This window comes from Rhinopithecus bieti, unplaced genomic scaffold (assembly GCF_001698545.2).
Source record: "Rhinopithecus bieti isolate Rb0 unplaced genomic scaffold, ASM169854v2 scaffold_6380, whole genome shotgun sequence".
NCBI lineage: Eukaryota > Metazoa > Chordata > Mammalia > Primates > Cercopithecidae > Rhinopithecus > Rhinopithecus bieti.
The window spans coordinates 2526707-2546752 of NW_016806642.1; the positions used below are offsets into that span (position 1 = coordinate 2526707).

The window sequence follows — 20046 nt, forward strand, 5'->3', positions numbered from 1 at the left end:
CTTCCTTCCTTCCTTCCTTCCTTCCTTCTTTTCCTTCTTTCTGAGATGGGGGTCTTGTTATGTTGCCCAGGCTGGTCCCAAACTGCTGGTCTCAAGTGATCCTCCCACCTCAGCCTCCCTAGTAGCTAGGATTCCAGGATTGAGCCCCCATGCCCAACACTCTATTTCTTAAAGTCATTGAGTGCTGAAGATTCATACTTGTATCAAAGGAAATGACCAAGTGAAGTTTTATTCTTTTCTGTACTGGAAACGAGGAGGACAGAAGTAACTGAATGTGGGCTAACTCTGCTCACATACCCACTGCCACCAAACTAAATCTCAGACACCATTATATTCTGTCTTACTGTGGTCTACAAAAACAAGTTGAAAATGTAATTTTTTAAAATTTAGTGGCCAGAACGTATTTATCAGAGTCCATATGGAGTTACTGCTGTGGATTTTTCCATTGGAGCACCTAACCTTTTAGCAGTTGGCTACCACAATGGCACAATTGCAATTTACAATGTACGGAGCAACAGTAATGTTCCGGTTCTGGATAGTAGGTAAGAACCTGAGAATTAGATAAATGTATAATACATGCTTTTTCAGGAGGATTTACTCTAATGTTATTTAGTTTTGAGTAAATATTTATGTCGTTACTGAGAGTGATACCATTATTTTTGAAACATTTAATAATCCCTCTTGTTGTCTCTGCAGCTGGAATGGTGTGTCCTAATAGCTCCTTCAACTTCTTCTCTGCCCATCTCACTAACCAACTTCCTCTGGCTTGACAGTTTATGCTTATTCTTAAACTACTGCTTTGGTTTCACTTCTTCCAGGAAATTTTCCCATTCCTTTCTTTTGTGCAACCTGTACATACCTTTATCATAGCACTTATCATATTATATATAAAATTATGTTTGTGTATATATATATATGTAAATCTATCCTATCTATCTATCTATCTATCTATCTATCTATCTATCTATCTATCTTACTAAAGAGGGTATAAGTTCCTTGAGAGCAAGGATTGAATCTTATATACCTTTCTATCATCAGCATGTCATTGAAAATTGGACATATAACAGGAGTCTAGTAAGTGTTTGATGAATAATTAATGAATAAATGAGTTGTATGAGGAAAGCCAAAAGGTTAGAGGTGAAAGATATTAAAAAGACTAGGTTTTTGTAATAGACAAGATACCAATGGGGCATGTTTGTAAAAGTGTTTGAATAAACTTGGCTAGAACTAGAAATAACCATTAAAGCAGAGGCTCCTAAACTTAACTTCAAATTATTTGCAGTTTTGTAAGCATGGGCCTTTGTGCTTGTTTCTGGGAAGAGGGTCCATAATTTTCACCAGAAAATCAAAGATATGTATGATTTTAAAAATGTTCAGAACTGATTGCATTGGAGGGTTTGTATTAAAAATCAAGGTAGTCAGTACTGTGAAAAAAACATCACATTAATCTGATAGGAAGAGAGAGTAATCTGAGAAGTGAGTTTAATTTTTCAGAAAAATTTTAACTCTAATCCATAGAGAGAGTTAAACCAATGGGCAATCTTGAAACGTAGGAAGAAGAGTGAAATATAGAAAGAAGAATTGTTTCCCTGGATAAGATTTAAATGATTAACAACTTAATTCATAAAAACATTATAAAGATGAAAATACTTATATTCAATGTGTCTAAAATAAAGTAAAAGTCAGAATTTACACAACTAAACTAAGAACGAATTAATGAATTGAGTAAAAAAAGTAGATTCTGAAAAGAAAGAACATTTTTGCTTTTGTATTGCTGTTATGATAGCTAATATAGTTAAAGACCAGTACAATTTTCTTTTGTAAGAAGTAGAAAAGTAACAGTGACTATTAAGTAGAAACGTGGTTGTCTTTTCTATTTTTTAAAATATTTAAAAGTCTATTTTGAACAATAAAAGGATTATATAAATAGGTCATGATCTTCTAGCAAGCTGACCTTATCACTTATACTCCAAGACCTTTAAGAAATTATTATAATGATTATATGTTTAGTATTTTTTTACTGTTTTAGTGAATCACCTCAAAAACATTTGGGACCTGTCTGGCAACTACAGTGGATAGAACAAGATCGAGGAACAACAGGAGATGACAAAAGAGAAATACTAGTTTCTATATCAGCAGATGGAAGAATCTCCAAATGGGTTATACGAAAAGGACTAGACTGTTATGGTAAAGGAAAAATCAAGTTATCTTTTTCTTGTTACGTGCTGAATTAAAATTTTCTAGTTAACCATGTGTGAAAGGTGACAAATTTTGGTTTGGCCAATAAGAAAATAATTGGGCTTGGTCATTGTTTTTCTAAGCAGCTAGTTCTAGTGTATGCTAATTTTAGCCTAATTACATGCAAAAGTTGGCAGAACTAATATTATTATTTGAAGAAGAAATACACATCATATTTGCAGTACTCTTTCATGTGGTAAATAACAAGTTATGTATGTTTTTCTTTAAATACAGATTTGATGCGATTAAAGAGAACTACAGCTACCAGTAACAGAAAAGGAGGGGAAAAGGAAAAGAAAGACGAAGCTTTGATATCTCGACAGGCTCCTGGAATGTGTTTTTCTTTTCATCCCAAGGTAAATTATTTCACTCTTATTTACCACTGGATATAACAATTTCCAAAATTGAAGTGTATTAAGTCATAAAACAAGACCAAATATTAGCCTGTTAATGAATACTGTGCCTAATATATTAGAGACAGAAAGTAGATAAATGATTGTCTGGGCTAGGGGATGCAGGTGGAAGAATAGGTGACAAAGGAGGGAAAAGTAGGGAATGACTTACTAATGATGATAGAGTGTTTTGGGAGTTCTAAAATTGATGGTGGTGATGGTTGCAGAACTCTGTGAACAAACTAGAAACTATTGGATTATATACTTGATACGTGTGAATTATATGATATGTGAATTATATTCCAATAAAGATTTTTTAAAATTGTGCTTTGTAAGTGAAGAAATAAGCACAGATTTAGCTGCTAACCTAAGGTGGAATGGTACATTCCAGTTGGCTATACTATGATCTTTGTCTGCTTTTGCAGATAGATAGATGAGAGGTATATATTTCTGAGGAACTATGGAAAGATTCTCTTTACAACTTTGTGCTTAACTTGAGTGCCTCTCCTTGCCCCACTTGGCCACTCTGCTGCTCTATCATACTTACAGAAACTGAATCCACTTATATATAGTCTTCTACATTTCAATCCGCATGGTGACTCTCAGGATTTGGGGATTAGAAAGACCACTTAAATTCATGTTTACCGAGAATCAAATCAGAGCACAGTTAATGAAGTCCTCCTTTTTCTTTATCTGGAGATAGTTTGTTTTTTATTTTTAATTTTTATGGGTACATAGTAGGTATATATATTTATGGGGTACATGTGATGTTTTGATACAGGCGTACAATGAGTAATAATCACATCATAGACCATGGGGTATCCGTCCCTTCAAGCATTTATCCTTTGTGTTACAAACAATCCAATTATACTCTTTTAGTTCTTTTAAAGTGTACAATTAAATTATTATTGACTATAGTCATTCTGTTGTGCTATCAAATACTAGATCTTTTTTTTTTTTTTTTTGAGACGGAGTCTGGCTCTGTCTCCCAGGCTGGAGTGCAGTGGCCGGATCTCAGCTCACTGCAAGCTCCGCCTCCCGGGTTTACGCCATTCTCCTGCCTCAGCCTCCGGAGTAGCTGGGACTACAGGCGCCCGCCACCTCGCCCGGCTAGTTTTTTGTATTTTAGTAGAGACGGGGTTTCACCGTGTTAGCCAGGATGGTCTCGATCTCCTGACCTCGTGATCCGCCCGTCTCGGCCTCCCAAAGTGCTGGGATTACAGGCTTGAGCCACCGCGCCCGGCCCAAATACTAGATCTTATTCATTCATTCTATTTCTTTGTACCCATTAACCATCCCCACCATCCCCCTACCCCCAGCTACCTTTCCCAGCCTCTGGTAACCATCCTTGTACTCGCTATCAATCTGGAGATACTTTGGAATCAGAAAATTCAGCCACTGTAATAGGCTTTTTCAGAACATGTATTCCATGTTTTCTGTTACATGTAATACGATCATCTCTTTGGTGACACCATCATCTACATCATTATGCAAACCAAAACTTGAACTCCTCTATTCTACCCTATCATCCAAATGATACTTAAATTTTATTGTCCCATCCCTTCGAGTCCAAGCCTGCTATTGCTAATGGAGTTCAGACCTTTCTTATTTTTTACTTTAATTACTACAGCCATCTTCTAACTTCCTTCATTACCAAATTCCTGTAATTCACCTTAACTTTGACTATAGAACAGTAGTTCTCAATGTGGGCAGGGAGGGGAGAATTTTCCCAGTAGGGAACATTTGGCAATGATTGGAGATATTTGTGGTTGTTGCAGCTGTCAGGAATTGAGGTGAGGGTGGGAAAGTGCTACCGGTATCTCTGGGAAGAGACCAGAGATGTTGCTAAACATCCTTCACTGTACAGGCAGCCACCACCCTCCCAGTGCACGTCAGTCCCCAACAGAGAATTATCTAGCCCAAAATGTCAATAATGCTTGGCTGAGAAAAACCTAGTCTAGTGTTCTGAAGTGTCCTTGGCATAAGGAATTCAAGATGATCATATGGTCTGTAAATAAAAACAGTTTTACTTCTTTCTTTCTAACCTGGTTGCCTTTATTTCTCTTTCTTGTATGATTATACTGGTTACAACCTCCAGTACAGGGATGAGTAAAGATGATGAAAGCATGCATACCTGTATTGTTCCTGATCTTAGAGGAAAAGCATTTAGTCTTTTACTATTAGGTATGGTGTCAGATGAAGGCTTTTTGTAGATGCAATTAATCAGATTGAGGAAGTTCCATTACATTCCTAGTTTGTTGGGTGGTTCTTATTCGGAATGGATGTTGGATTTTGTTAAATGCTCTTCTGTATGTATAAAGATGATCATATAGTTTTTCTTTTCAAGGTTGTTAATATGGTGAATTAGATTGATTAATTTTGAATGTTTATCCCTGGAATAAACTTTATTTCATTGTGGTTTATTACCCTTTTAATATACTAGCAAATTTGATATAGTGAAATTTTGTTTAGAATCTTTGAATCTTTGGTTAGAAGAAAGGCTGATCTATAGTTTTCTTGTGACATCTTTGACTTTGCTATCAGGGTAATCATGTCTGCATAGAATTCCTTTTAGAAATCATTTTCATAAAATTAGTATGAGTTCTTCATTATATACTTAATAGAATTAACCATCTGGGCCTGGAGTTTTCTTTGTAGGGAGATTTTAAATTTTTAACTACAAATTCAAATTTTAATATATGTAGGGTTATTATGGTTATCTATTGCTTCTTGAGTGAGCTTTGGTAATTTGTGTCTTTTAAGGAATTTGTCTATTTTATCGAAGTTGTGGAATTTATTGACATGATATCCCCTTAGCATCCTTTAATAACTGTGGAATATATGGTAATCTCACCTCTAATTTTTTTTTTTTTTTTTGAGACAGAGTCTCACTCTGTCACCTAGGCTGGAGTGCAGTGGTATGATTATAACTCACTGTAACTTTGAACTCCTGAGCTCAAGCTATCCTCCCACATCAGCCTCCTAAACAGCTAGGATTACAGCCACACGTCACCATGTCTGGCTAATTTATTATTTAATTTAATTTAATTTAATTTTTTTGAGACATGGTCTCACTCTGTAGTCCGGGTTGGAGTGCAGTGGAGTGATCTTGGCTCACTGCAACCTCCACCTCCTGGGTTCAAGCGATATTCTCCTACGTCAGTCTCCTGAGTAGTTGGGATTACAGGTGTGCGCCACCATGCCCAGCTAATTTTTCGTATTTTTTTTTTTAGTAGGGACGGGGTTTCACCACAGTAGCCAGGCTGGTCTTGAACTCCTGACCTCAAGTGATCCTCCTGCCTTGGCCTCCCACAATGCTGGGATTACAGGCGTGAGCCACTGCACCTGGCCTAATTTATTTTTATTTTTATTTTTTTAGTGGTGTAATCTTGCTATGGTGCCCAAGCTGGTGTCAAACTCCTGGGCTCAAGTGATCCTCCTGCCCTGGCCTCCCAAAGTGCTGGGGTTATAGGCATAAGCCATGACATTGCCCTGTGATTCCTAATATTAGTTATTTGTGTCTTCTCTCTTTTCTTGATTAGTCTGACTTATGTTTATCAATTTTGTTGAACTCCAAGAAATGGCTTTTGACTTAATTGGTTTTCGCTATTTTGTTGTTTGTTTTCTTTATCATCAATTTCCACTTTGATCCTTATTTCTTTTCTTTACTTTGGTTTTAATTTGCTCTTGTTTTCCTAATTTTTTAGAATGAAAGCAGAGGTCATTGATTTATGACTTTTCTTTTCTAATGTAGTTATTTGTGCTATAATTTTTTCCTAAGTACTGCTTTAGCAGCATCCCCAAAATTCTGATATGTTACATTTTCATTTTCATTCTGTTCAAATGACCAATTTTCTCCCTTGATTTCTTCTTTGACGGATGGGTTATTTAGAAGCATGTTATTTAGTTTCCAGATATTTGGGCATTTTCCAAAGGCTTTTCTGTTACCAATTTCTAATTCAATCCCACCATAATTAGAGAAAACCCTTTTTATAAACCGAACTCTTTGAATTTATTAAGATTTGTTATAAAGCCCAGTATGTGGTCTATATTGGTAAATATTTCCTGTATACTTGAGAAAAATATGTATTATGCTTTTCTTAGTTAGAATATTCTATAAATGTCATTCAGGTTAAATTGGCTGATAATATTGTTCAAGATTACTTCTCTTTGCTGATTTTCTTCCTACTTCTTTCAGTTATTGAGAAAGAGGTATTAAAGTCTCCAAACATAATTGTAGATTTGTCTATTTTTCCTTGTATTTCTATCAGTTTTGCTTTGTGTATCTTGATGCTTTCTTATTAGGTACATACATATGTTTAGCATTATTATGTCCTATTGATCAATTAACTCCTTTATCACGGTGAAATGACCCTATTTATAACTTGTAATTTTTTTTTACTCTGAAATCTACTTAGTATGATATTAGTATAGCCACTCCAGCTTACTTTTAACTGGTGTTAGCCTGGTTTATCATTTTTTATGCTTTTCTTTTACCTTTTATCTCTTTATACTTAAATTTTTTTGTAATAGCATACAATTGGGTCTTGCCTTTTTATACAATCTTAAAATCACTGCCTTTTAATTATGATGCCAAGATCATTTACATTTAGTTTGATTATTAGTATGGTTAGGTTTGAGTCTAACATCTTGCTTGAAGGGGGCATCTATAAAATATCTGGCTTCCTTATCTTGAGACAGGACTCTGAAGGGCCATCTTTTCTCCAGAGCTTCTTATACTTGGGACTAAGCCCTTGATTGCAACTGTGTCACGGCTCAACTGAAATATCTGCCCATTCCTGGGTTTCCTACATAGAAGTTGTTCCTGAGAGCACTCCCTGACACTTCTGACATGAAATCTCAGAGTTTATTTCCTGGGAAACCCAACTTTTAACAATGACGTTGAAGATCGCTAGTGAAAAATGACCACTTATAAATGGTGTTAGAATAATAAGTATCCATATTAAAAAAGGAATTAGATTTCTATCCTATCATACACAAAAACCTTTCAGAAGAAAATGTAGGAAAATATCTCTAGGACCTTAAGGTAGGGAAAGATTTCTTAAAGCACAAAAAAATGCTAAATATAACAGAAAATGAGAACTTATGTTTATCAAAGACGGTAAAAAGAAAATAAAAAGGTAAGTCATACACTGGGAGAAGATATTTGTAACATGTTATAGACAAAGCAATCGATTCTAGAAAATATAAAGAACTTATAGAAATGGAAAATAACAAGACATATTATTACTAAAATGATCGGGACACAAGTAGAAGAGGAAGCACAAGTGGCTAATGAACATAAAGTGCTCAACCTTATTAATATTCAAATAAATAGGAATTAAAAATGGTTGATATAATTTTACATCTAATAGAATGGCAACATTTAAGATTTCTGATGTAACCAACTGTCGAAGAGAATGTGAGTCAGATAACTTTTATACAGGACTGTCTGGGAATATGTATTGGTAATACCACTTTGGGAGAAATTATACTTTATCATATCATTTATTTTTTTCTTTTTTTTTAATATCATGTAGTTCAAAAGTGTGTATCTGTCTTTTCTTTGACAAGTTGTAATGAAAGAGCACTTACTGTTTCCCTGGACTGCTAGTTCCATTGTCAGGTACCTCTAAATGTTAGAAGATTTCTTATTTATTTTAAGCCAGTGTTTTTCTATGTAATTTCCAGACAGGATATTAAATGCTACCCCAATTCCAGCAAAGGGCCAATTTATATTTTCTTTTGCACAGTAGTCTTTCAGGTAGTTTGATTATTATAAAATCATGACAAAAGAAAAAGACAACACTGGTATATTCAAGATAGTGCTTTTAGTTTGGGTTCTCAAATTGATTTTAATAGATCCAGAAATATCTAATCTTCTATTTATGACACTTACTAATGTATCACAAGCCAATGCATTTCGATGTTCTGTGTTGTAGGACACAAATATCTATTTGGCTGGCACTGAAGAAGGTCATATTCACAAATGTTCTTGTTCATATAATGAACAATACCTAAATACCTACAGAGGACATAAGGTTAGTTTAATTATAGAAGGTTGGAACATTTATTTTGTATTTCTGAAAAAATAGTACCATTATACAAAGAATATGTAATATGCAATAAATTTACAACTTCAGAGTTAAAAATACCATCTTGAATTAAGTGTTTTCTTCTATGGAAACCACCAGTAATGTATGGGGCATTTTATTTGAGTTCTAGATATCCTTGATTTCTTCTTGAAAGTTTTGGAAGTCACAAGTTTTGTTTCTAAAAGACTTTGCTTATGATAACATGCTGATCCTAAAGTAAAATTGTCTTTCACCCATACCTAGTCTCTATAGCTTTTTTTTTTTTTTAAGAGATGGGTCTCACTGTTACCCAGGCTGACCTTGAACTTCCACTTTATCTTCCACTTGATCTTCCCACTTTAGCCTCTAAAGAAGCTGGGACTACAGGCAAACACCACTGCACCTGGCTGTATATCTTGTCATGATAGTTTCAGCCACTTTTTTTTCATTTTCTCCGTCATTTCTTTCTTTTCTTAATACTCTTTATTTTTTCAAAGTATGCATAATATGTATTAAATTTAGTGAATATTGTAGCAACTATATTTTTATGTTTCTAAATGTAATAATTTAGGGAAGATTCCATCTATGATCTTATTCTCAGCTAAAATAATGCCCACACAATAATGAGTTGTGTGAAAATCTAGAAATCTTAGCATTTTTAATTTGCTGGTCAAGTTTAAAATAAATGATGTTAAATATTGTTTACCTATGTATTTTTTTTTATTTCTAGGGTCCAGTGTATAAAGTGACATGGAATCCATTTTGTCATGATGTATTTTTAAGCTGTTCTGCAGATTGGGGTGTTATTATATGGCAACAGGAGAATGTCAAGCCATTTTTGAGTTTTTATCCAACTACTTCTGTTGTTTATGATGTTGCCTGGTCTCCAAAATCATCCTATATATTTGCAGCAGCAAATGAGAACAGGGTGGAGATTTGGGACCTTCATATCAGCACGTAAGTGTTACTATTTTTCTTGGGTAAATTTATAGTAGAAGCAGTTCAAACTAAATTATAGCTGATAGTTTTGACACCAGTTAGAGGGTACTGTAGTTACTTTAGAAGAAGTAATAGTTTATAAGAGTCCTTTATGAATAAAGATAATACCAGGATGCTATATTAATGTTAATTATTTATACTGTATGTGCTTTTAAAAATATTTGAATGAAAGTAGTTTACCTTGGCTGGGCGCAGTGGCTCACACCTGTAATCCCAGCACTTTGGGAGGCTGAGGCAGGTGGATCACTTGAGGTCAAGAGTTCAAGACCAGCCCAGCCAACATGGCGAAACCCCGTCTCTACCAAAATATACAAACTAGCCAGGTGTGGTGGTGTGCACCTGTAGTCCCAGCTACTCAGGAGCCTGAAACAGGAGAATCACTTGAACCCAAGAGGTGGAGGTTTCAGTGAGCCAAGATTGAGCCAGTGTACTCCAACCTGGGCAACATAGTGAGACTATCTCAAAAAAAAAAAAAAAAAAAAAAAAAAAAGAAGTAAGAAAGTAGTTTACCTTACTTCATTCGCTCAAACTTTTACAGGACGATATAGGATATAATAGCTATCTTGAGTTCTTTATTCATTGGCCTGTTTAGAGAAAACATTACAGAGGCATTTTTACATTTTTAATTAAAAAATTTTCTACGATTAGAAAAAAGGGACAAAATAATTATTTTTGCAAACATTTCTACCTTATTGCTCTTACCTGTTTCAAAACATATTCAAAGGCGTTGAACTTAATTAAAATTTTTGATTAACATATTACATCAAAGTTATTAGAGATTGTCTAAATTAATTTATTCTTTCTAAAATGGAAACTTTAATACAATGTTGAGAATAAAAAGGTTAATGGTTCTACTTTTCAATTGGAAATTATAATATATCTTTATGCTAGTTTTAGCAAAACAGCAAGAAAATAAATTCTTGTTTGAAAGAAATGATGTCAAATTCAATGGGTTTATTCTTCATGAGAATTTTTTTTGCTAGGAATTATAATTCCGTAATTTTAAAATTTTGTCCTGGTTTGTTCTATAAAACGGTATGAACCAAAATCAAGGATTACCAGTATGAGGTGACTAATATATAAAGTGGCTGCTTAAATAATCCCACCTCTGATTTTAATTTTCTGGAAAACTGTAATTCCCAGGACAACACATTTTTAAAAGAGGTGTACAAACTTGCTACTTCTCTTCTTTTGAGGACCCTAGGTAGATTGCGTTAGATAACGAAGACTAGGAAAACTTCTTGTTCAAAATGTACTTTTATGTTCCAGAGGTTCATTTGGATAAAAACGTTATTCTGTTAAAAGACAGTTATTATTTAAGAAGCTGTGTTAGAGGTCCCCAGAGAAACAGAACCAATAAGATGTATGTACTTACATCTATTGTTGTCTCTGTATATCTCTATTTTTATATCCATCACTTGAGAGAGAGAGAGAGAGACATTTATTTTAAGGAGTGGGTCCTATCAAGTATGAAATCTGCGGTGCAAGTTGGCAGGCTGGCAGGCTGGAATTTCCGGCAGGAGTCATGTTGCAGTCTTGAGAAGAAAGGCATTCTGCAGGTAGAATTTTATTCCACTTTGGGTGGATATCAGTCTTTTCTTTTAAGACCTTCAACTAATTGGATGAAGCCTACCCACGTTATGGAGGGTAATAGGCTTTATTCAAATTCTAGTGAATTAAATGTTAATTATATTTGAAAAAAAAACCTTTAAAATAGACTGATGTTTCACCAAACAACTGGGTACCATAACCTAGCCAAGTGGACACACAAAATTAACCATCACAAAAGTTTAAATTTATGAGTTCACATCTTAATTGTGAAGTACTTTAATTTACCTGGTTGAAATTAGTTCACTGAAGAAATGAAGGTTTTGATTGAGTAAGGAGTGAGGAACAGTTATTTTGAGTTTGGAAACACTTAAATAGGCTTATGGTTTTGTTACATTTAATTTAAAAAATCTCAAATTTTTCTTTGTCTATTTAAAAGACCATATTAATATAACAATTGAATTTACAAATAAAATATTTCATTACAGTTTGGACCCTCTGATTGTGAATACAGCTAACCCTGGAATCAAGTTCACAACCATTCTCTTTGCCAAACAAACAGATTGCCTTTTGGTAGGAGACAGTGATGGACAGGTTTCTGTGTATGAACTGAGAAATATGCCTACTGCTTTGGAATCTGGCCGGGTGAGCCTCAAGAGTAAAAAAATTTGTGTCATTTTATTATTCTATTCAGATATACTTTTGTAGCATGCAAAGAATTTACCTTTCCTAAGTATCTTAAGTGTAATATAATAAAAGAACATAAATTCCAAGAGTTGCTAACTTCTAGACATGGTACCTATTAGGGTTATTTTTTTTTTCAACCTCATCTTCTTTATCTGTAAAAGAGAATGAGAATAATAATCTTGGTGAGCAAAATAATTGTAAATATTATATGGGTGAACCTAAAATTGTGCCTAGTATGTAATTGGGACTTAATAATTTTTAAAGATGGTCGAAGAAATTTACTTCATATATTAAAAGATAGTTACATAAAATAATTGTACTTTTAGATATTTTCCAATGTTCCTCAAATGGGCATTTATTTCTGTTGGTTTAGTGTTTTCCTATTCTCTTATTCCACGTTCTTCAATACCCAAGTTTTGTGTCGAACTTTGACAAACAACCCGGTGTCATTAGATGCCTATTATTTTTAAAACGTTTTCAATTTTCAATTTAAAATTTTCATTTTTTCTCTGTTTCTTGTATTTACATTGTTATTATAAACAATAATCTGGTAAATATTAGCACAAATATGATAAATATGCTAAAAATATGTACAAATCAATATGAAAAAACAGCAAGACTTCAATAAAAAATGGGCAATGGTCAGGAACAGGTCATTCACAAAAAATGACTAGTAGACATGTTTTAAAATCCAACCTCACTAATAATTTAAAAGATAAAATATTATTAAATTCAAATAGCATTCTCACATATCAGATTTACAAGGTTTATTTAAAAATAATTTTTTAATAAGACTACTCTGTACTGGCAAACATTTGATAAGTCCTCTCATACTGGTGGTTGGAATAGAAATCGGTATAATTTTTTGGAAGCAATTTGACAATCTGAATCAAGACTGTTAGAAATGTTTAGGGAAGACCGGGCACAGTGGCTCATGCCCATAATCCCAGCACTTTGGGAGACTGAGGCGGGTGGATCACTTGAGGTCAGGAGTTCAAGACCAGCCTGGCCAACATGGTGAAACTCTGTCTCTACTAAAAATACAAAAATTAGCTGGGTGTAGTGGCGGGTGCCTGTAGTCCCAGCTACTCAGGAGGCTGAGGCACGAGAATCATTTGAACCTGGGAGATGGAGGTTGCAGTGAGCTAAGATGGTGCCACTGCACTCCAGGCTGGGCAACAGAGCAAACTTCTGACTCAAAAAAAAATTTAAAAAACAGGAATGTTTAGAGAATATTGATTCCTTATAACTAGTAATTCCACTTCTGAGACTAGCCTATAGAAATGTTTATAAATGTAATAAAATAAATTATAGCATTATTCATGAGATAAGAAAAGAAAAGGAAAACAGAACAACATAAATATCCAACAAGAAGGAAATGTGGCCAGGGAAATCAGATGATTGATTAGATCTGGGTCACATGTAGGAGGTAGAGTTCTGTCCCAACCATATGGACTGCAAATGTTAAATAAATAAATAAATAAAATGCTTGTCATTTCCCCAGCCTAAAATTCACAGGGCTTATTTCTTTACTTACTTCAAATCTTTGCTCAAGTGTCACTTTCACAGTGAAGTCTTTCCTGATCGTCTTATTTAAAATTGCAACCTCTACTATCTTTCACACCCCCTATTCAATACTCTTTCATGACTTATTTTTTAAATAACATTTAACACCTTTGAATATACATAAACTTACTTCTGCATTTTATAGCTATTTATATATAAATTTATGTATACATTATAACATAATTTATTTATATATTTTGTTAATTACCTGTGTCCCACACCTAGAATGTTAACTCTATGAAAACAGTGATTTTTGTCTCTTTTGTTCTGGGTTGTATTGTCATGGACTAGTAGTGTCTGGCTTATAGTAGTTAATTCAATAAATGCTTGCTGAATAAATATGCATTGAAAAACTAGAGAAAAAATTAACATGCTTTGTATTACAACTATTAGTTTTAGGGGTGGAGTCTTGGATAAATTTTATGTTCCAGAGGTTCATTTGCATAAAAACATTATTCTGTTAAAAGACAGTTATTATTTAAGAAGTTGTGTTAGGGGTCTCCAGAGAAACAGAACCAATAAGATGTATATTTTTCCTTTTACTTACCTGTTTTCCATATCATCTGTATTTGTTTCGCAAAACGCATTGGTTTTCTTACATAATAATTTTAGTCTACTCTGAGGAATGTAATCCTAATGGCTTTTTCGTGATATTAAACATTTTTTCATTTCTCACACATTCATTGAGTATCAGATATTTTTACAGGTACTGGGATATTTATCTCCACACTGAAACTTGCCTAAGATGCACAACTCAATGGCCAAAAGAAATTAAAAGAAAATTCCATTCTTATTCAAATCTCTTAAAATTTTTAAGTGAATCCAAATACATAGTTTATAGTAATCTTTTTTCTTCTTTTGTCCATAAGCCTCCAATTCTAAATGTAGCCTCAAAGCCTAAATTCATCTTTAAAAAAAAAAAAACTCTATGTTTCTCTTAGTCCATCTCACAAGAGCTCTAAGAACTTGCCCATAAACTCTGAATTTGCGGTGGTTGGGAGTGGGAATTGAGTTGTTTGAGTTGTTTTAAAATTTTTGTTATTGTGTGTTGGAGATAGTGGTGGAAGAGAAATCTGTGAGTATTGGCATGTTGATTATTTTCTTTTCATCAAATTTTATATATGTATTTGTGTGTATGTATTTTATATATATATATATCCTGTCAAGTGTGACAATAATCTATCAATATAAGTTGGAATATTTTGAATACTTATTTTTCTTACTAGTTTGAGCCCCTTGGAAACATATGTGTAAGTGTCTAGCGCAGTACTAGCACACAATGGGCATTCAGTGAATGCTAAATGACTATCTGAATGAACAAACACACAAGCGAAAGACATGGTTTCTAAGAAAGGGACAATAGATATTCAAGAAAGTATAATCAAGTGGCATGATCTTGGCTCGCTGCAACCTCTGCCTCCCGGGTTCAAGCAGTTCTACTGCCTCAGCCTCCTTAGTAGCTGGGATTACAGGCGCCCACTACCACACCTGGCTAATTTTTGTACTTTTAGTAGAGACAGCGTTTCGCCATGGCTGGTCTCGAACTCCTGACCTCAGGTGATCTGCCCACCTCAGCCTCCCAAAGTGCTGGGATTACAGGCGTGAGCCACCGTGCCCAGCCAATTTATTTCTTATTTCTAATGTTCCCTAAGGTAGCCTTTATACGTACAAAAGATTATTCAGTTTACTTTGATTTTAAAAACTCATATTCAAATGATATAAGATTTACAAAAGATGAACAGTTCATCTTAAGTTGTTACATTTAGATTATATATTTTATTATTCTCTTTTAAGTCTAGCAGATTTTAATACATGCTAAGTGAGTTTTGCAACTTAATTAAATTTTCTTAAATATTTTAATTCTCATTTATAAATTTAATATATTGGACTTTTAAGTACTTCAATTTTCTTATGGACAAACAAGTCTCAGATACTTAAGGAATTCTTATTAATTTCATAAATTACAAATTTCAAATGTGATGAATACTATATTTTCTTAAATGTTCCAATGCTGTTTACAAATTGGTAAGATTTCAATCCATGATTGTAAGTCTAAATCAGTTACCCAAATTACACATTTATATAAGAAGCAAATGTTTCTGTTAGACATTCCAATATGGCAACTTCTCATATACATAATGAATATTTAAAATATTAAAATTATATAAAATCCTCAATGCAGAAAATACTAAAGTTACCTGTTTGATTTGCTGCATCATTTTTGTGCACAATGTTTATTCTTCTCAGGGTAAAAAAGAATAACATTATAAGTAGTTTTGAAGACTATTTTCACAACTAGCCAAGATGCATCTTGACTTAAGATTTTAGCCAGGGAGGTCTGACACTGTGAACATTTAAGGGGATTTATCTAACTACCTTCGCTGTCAGCCTGAGCCCTGTTTTACTGTTGATTTGTCAATGCTCCAGTGCATTTGTCTCCCAGCCCATGTCTCCTAAAGTCTAGTTACACATTACCTAAGTCCTCCGTCATCTCACGGAAGTCTGCAACCCTTCCCATGTTGCTGGATCACTTGATTGACTTCAATTCATTGATTTACTGTATCATTAAATTCTAAATTATTACAGTTTTTCTGTTCAGTAGGATTACAACTTTTGTAGATGTTTAAATGCCATCTGATTAGATTAGATTATATCCTTATTTTATTTATTTATTTAAAGAAAAGGTCTCACTCTGTTGCCCAGGCTGGAGTGCAGTGGCCTGATCTTGGCTCACTGCAGCCTCAGACTTCTGGGATCAAGCAATTGTCCCACCTCTGCCTCCCAAGTAGCTGGGACTACAGGTGCACACCACATGCCTGGCTAATTTTTGTATATTTTGTAGAGATGGGGTTTTGCCATGTTATCCAGACTCATCTCGAACTCCTGGACTCAAGTGATTTGCCCGCCTAGGCCTCCTCAAGTGCTGGGATTACAGGTGTGAGCCACCAGGCCTCGCCCAGATTTTATACATCTTTAGGGTTTTGTTCAACTCATGGGCCATGGTGTGAAAAACATGCTAATGAGAAAACAATGTTTATAGCAGCCTTGTTTGTACACTGACAAATTGAAAACAACCCAAATGATTATCAGTGGAAAACTGGATAGATAAAATATGACATTTTCACATGTGTAACTACAATACAGAGATTTAAATGACCTATATCTTAATGTGTTAATATGACAAATTTTGCATAAATTTAAAAAACAGTGTTGAGTGATAAAAGCAAATTTCAACAAGGTAAGTATAATATGTTATAATATATGCAAGTATTATTTTAAATACAAAAATAAAAACATAGTAGACACATTTATAGTTGGTAAAAGTATAAAATATAGACTGGAATATAGAAGAAAATGCTTCATTTTGTGTTTAGATTTGAATCAGTTATGCCATCTTTTAATTTGAACAGTATGCTCTACAAGCAGAAAGCTAAGCTTAGAGAATCTGAACATTTTTGGCAAATCTCTCTGTGTGTGTGTGTGTGGATGTGCGCGCGTGCACGATTTCAAGGCTGGTAAGAACAATTTTCTTAACAAATCAATTCCTTATGTTAGTAAATAAATATAATTTTTGGATACAAGTATGTTTTTCAGGTTTTGGTCACTATATTTGAAAGGCTTAGGGTTATAGTTTTGGGAGATTAAACAACAACAAAAAACCATTAATTAGATTTTTTTGTTACTTACAGCCAAATGTTAATGATATACCTTTTCTTTCTTAGCTTATGAGAATTATAGTCATAATAATAATTTGAAGTTCCAAAGTTACTAATGTCAAAAACATAATTTCCTACCAAGATATCTTGTCAAGTAGCATTATGACCTATAATTTTTTCATTAATTTTAACCAAGAGTGAATCAAAGTTATGGAAGCCTTATGATTTCATTCTATATGAAAGATGTGCACCAAATTTAGGATAAAGGCTGCCCCTGGGACGTGAGGGAAAGGGAAGAACAGTTTTAGGAGGTATACAAAGGAAACTATGTTTTATCAGTGTCTTTCAGGACTACAGTTAGTATCACTCTTTCTAATTGCTACTTGTAATATTTTTAACTTTTAATTTTTTAAATTTATTTTAATTTTTTGTACAGACAGGGACTTGTTAATGTTGCCCAGGCTGATCATAAACCCCTGGCCTCAAGTAATCCTCATATCTTTGCCTTCCAAAGTGCTGGCGTTAACAGGTGTGAGCCACCATGCCTGGCCCTCTGGAGGTTTTAAGTGACATGATTTCTGAAACTCTGGCCCCTTCCTGATGAGAGCAAGGACCAGAATACTTTTGTGGTAGGATATGGCCAAAGGTTGGCTCCAGCCCTGTCCTACTAACTTAGGGTTCATGGTTAGTGGTAACACCAGCCTAATGTCTGGCATGAACAGGAGACTGGAATTCAAGGCTTGCAATTATAACTTTATGATGTAGCTAACTGTTGGCAGGAGTTACCACTGTATTAACATTCATGACTGGGGAAGCACCAGCTCTTCTACTGTCATGATGAGGATTGCTGGTGGTGTAAGTCTTGAGCTGTAGAGAATTATGGTTTAAGCATTTGGGAGAAGTCAGTTTCAATGGAGAGTTAAGAAGCAACTCCTTTTCTGCAGGCAGCCTGTGGAGAATCACTCCTGGATACTAATTTTACTATTATGGTTCATTATACAAATGTTTACCATGTTTTCTCTGTGTTCTTGCTGTTTGCATTTTCCAAATTGAAGGAAAATAAAAGATAACTGAAATGTTCAAAAAAGAGTTTTAGAAACATGAATCTGTAATATATGTAAGAAATTAATGCTGATAGACACTGAAGGCAGAAAAAATAAACTGTTGATTCATTTATTCAACAAGTATTAATATTTACTAAGTATTTACTATGTGACGGGGTCGGTTTTAGGAACTAAGGATACAACATTGAACAAATTTTTGTAGCGACCTCTTACATTTGCCCAAGTGAGAAACTGAAGTAGAAAGAGATGAGTTTGAGAAACATATTAAGGTTAGAATTGACGGACTTGGCAACTGATTTGGTGTGCAGGACTTTGAATGATGGGGAAGTGCCAAAGATAGCATAGTATAGGCTAAAAAATACGAACTGACTTATGTTACATTATCTAAAGAGTTCAATGATTTTCTCAAGATTACATTTACTATGTGATAGAGAAACTCTTCTGCTTCCAGTTCCTATCTTTTCACTATACTGTCTTGCTTAAAAACTCACCTCCCATCTTTGATTTTCATCCTCTTATATATGATCATTTTGCCCATTTTAGTACAAATATCAGTACCACTAAGTGAAAAATAACAAAACCCACATGAAAAAAAAAATTGAGAAGTTCTACTCTCTAAGTCAAGCATTAATAAATCAGGGAAGAACTTAAGATATCAGCAAATTTAACTGGTATTTTATAAATGAGAAAGTTTAGGCTTAAGCATTAAGGCTAAATAGGAGCTGCCAAAATTTTCTTCTTACTGAATCTTTATAAAATTATTTATCAGAATTCATTAAAAGAGTCTTTCAGCCAGGTGCGGTGGCTCACACGTGTAATCCCAGCACTTTGGGAGGCCAAGGTGGGTGGATCACGAGGTCAGGAGATCGAGACCATCCTGGCTAACATGATGAAACCCCATCTCTACTAAAAATACAAAAAGTTAGCCGGGCGCGGTGGCACATGCCTGTAGTCCCAGCTACTTGGGAGGCTGAGGCAGGAGAATTGCTGGAACCCAGGAGGCGGAGATTACAGTGAGCCGAGATTGCGCCACTGCACTCCAGCCTGGCGACAGAGCAAGACTCTGTCCCAAAAAAAAGAGTCTTTCATGGAAAGAGTAGGTTTATACTAGGAAATAACCATTACTGTTTAAACTTACCTTTGCTTGTTTCCCTTTTACAATCTTATTGGATATGTGTATCACTAACTTATAAATTTTAAATGGCATTTTAAAGACTACTTTACCTTTTAATTTGCATTTTATTGCATCGTAATTGTGTGTCTCTTTTTTTTTCAGGGAGATATAATAGATACTTTGCTTGGACCCAAGTCAAATCAACCAGCATGATTCATCATTCTTAATATTTTTCTTGTAGTTGTTTTAAAAAAGGAATTGTTTAATGTCCAATATTCTGTATTATATACTGTACACCAGATTTTGATTTCAGAAAACAATATTTGATGTATAACTTCCACTTAATTTAAATTTAATGAACTTTTATTTCAGAGATATTTGATTAGTTTGTGATCTAAGAGTTATTCTTAAGAGTTTCAGTGAAATTTTCTTAATTTTTCTAAAGATATTACTACTATACTTCTTGATCATATTTTAAGTACATATGAGTACATGTACATTCTTATACAATGTCTAAATGAGTTAGAAAATTATTATACCTATAGAAGCGAAACTTGGAAATTATTAGAACCGCTTAAACTAAAATCTTTATAACACACAATCCTATTGACTTTTAAAGCTTCTGCTTTCCAGGCGCTGCTTTCTAGGCTGTGTTTTCCAGAGTTTATAATTACGTAGTTTTTAGTATGATGAAAATAGTGGATTCTT

At 34.1% G+C, this 20046-nt stretch overlaps 1 protein-coding gene across 1 annotated transcript in view; it reads left to right on the forward strand.

Moving 5' to 3' along the window:
* DNAI4 (dynein axonemal intermediate chain 4) overlaps positions 1-19715 on the forward strand; it is a 111926-nt gene extending 92211 nt beyond the window's left edge. Inside the window, 7 exon segments of the mRNA XM_017877158.1 lie at positions 391-542; positions 2030-2187; positions 2473-2594; positions 8573-8671; positions 9435-9661; positions 11740-11896; positions 19501-19715. Of these exon segments, the coding sequence (XP_017732647.1) occupies positions 391-542; positions 2030-2187; positions 2473-2594; positions 8573-8671; positions 9435-9661; positions 11740-11896; positions 19501-19551 (966 nt within the window). The 3' untranslated portion in view covers positions 19552-19715.
* The last annotated feature ends 331 nt before the right edge of the window (positions 19716-20046 follow it).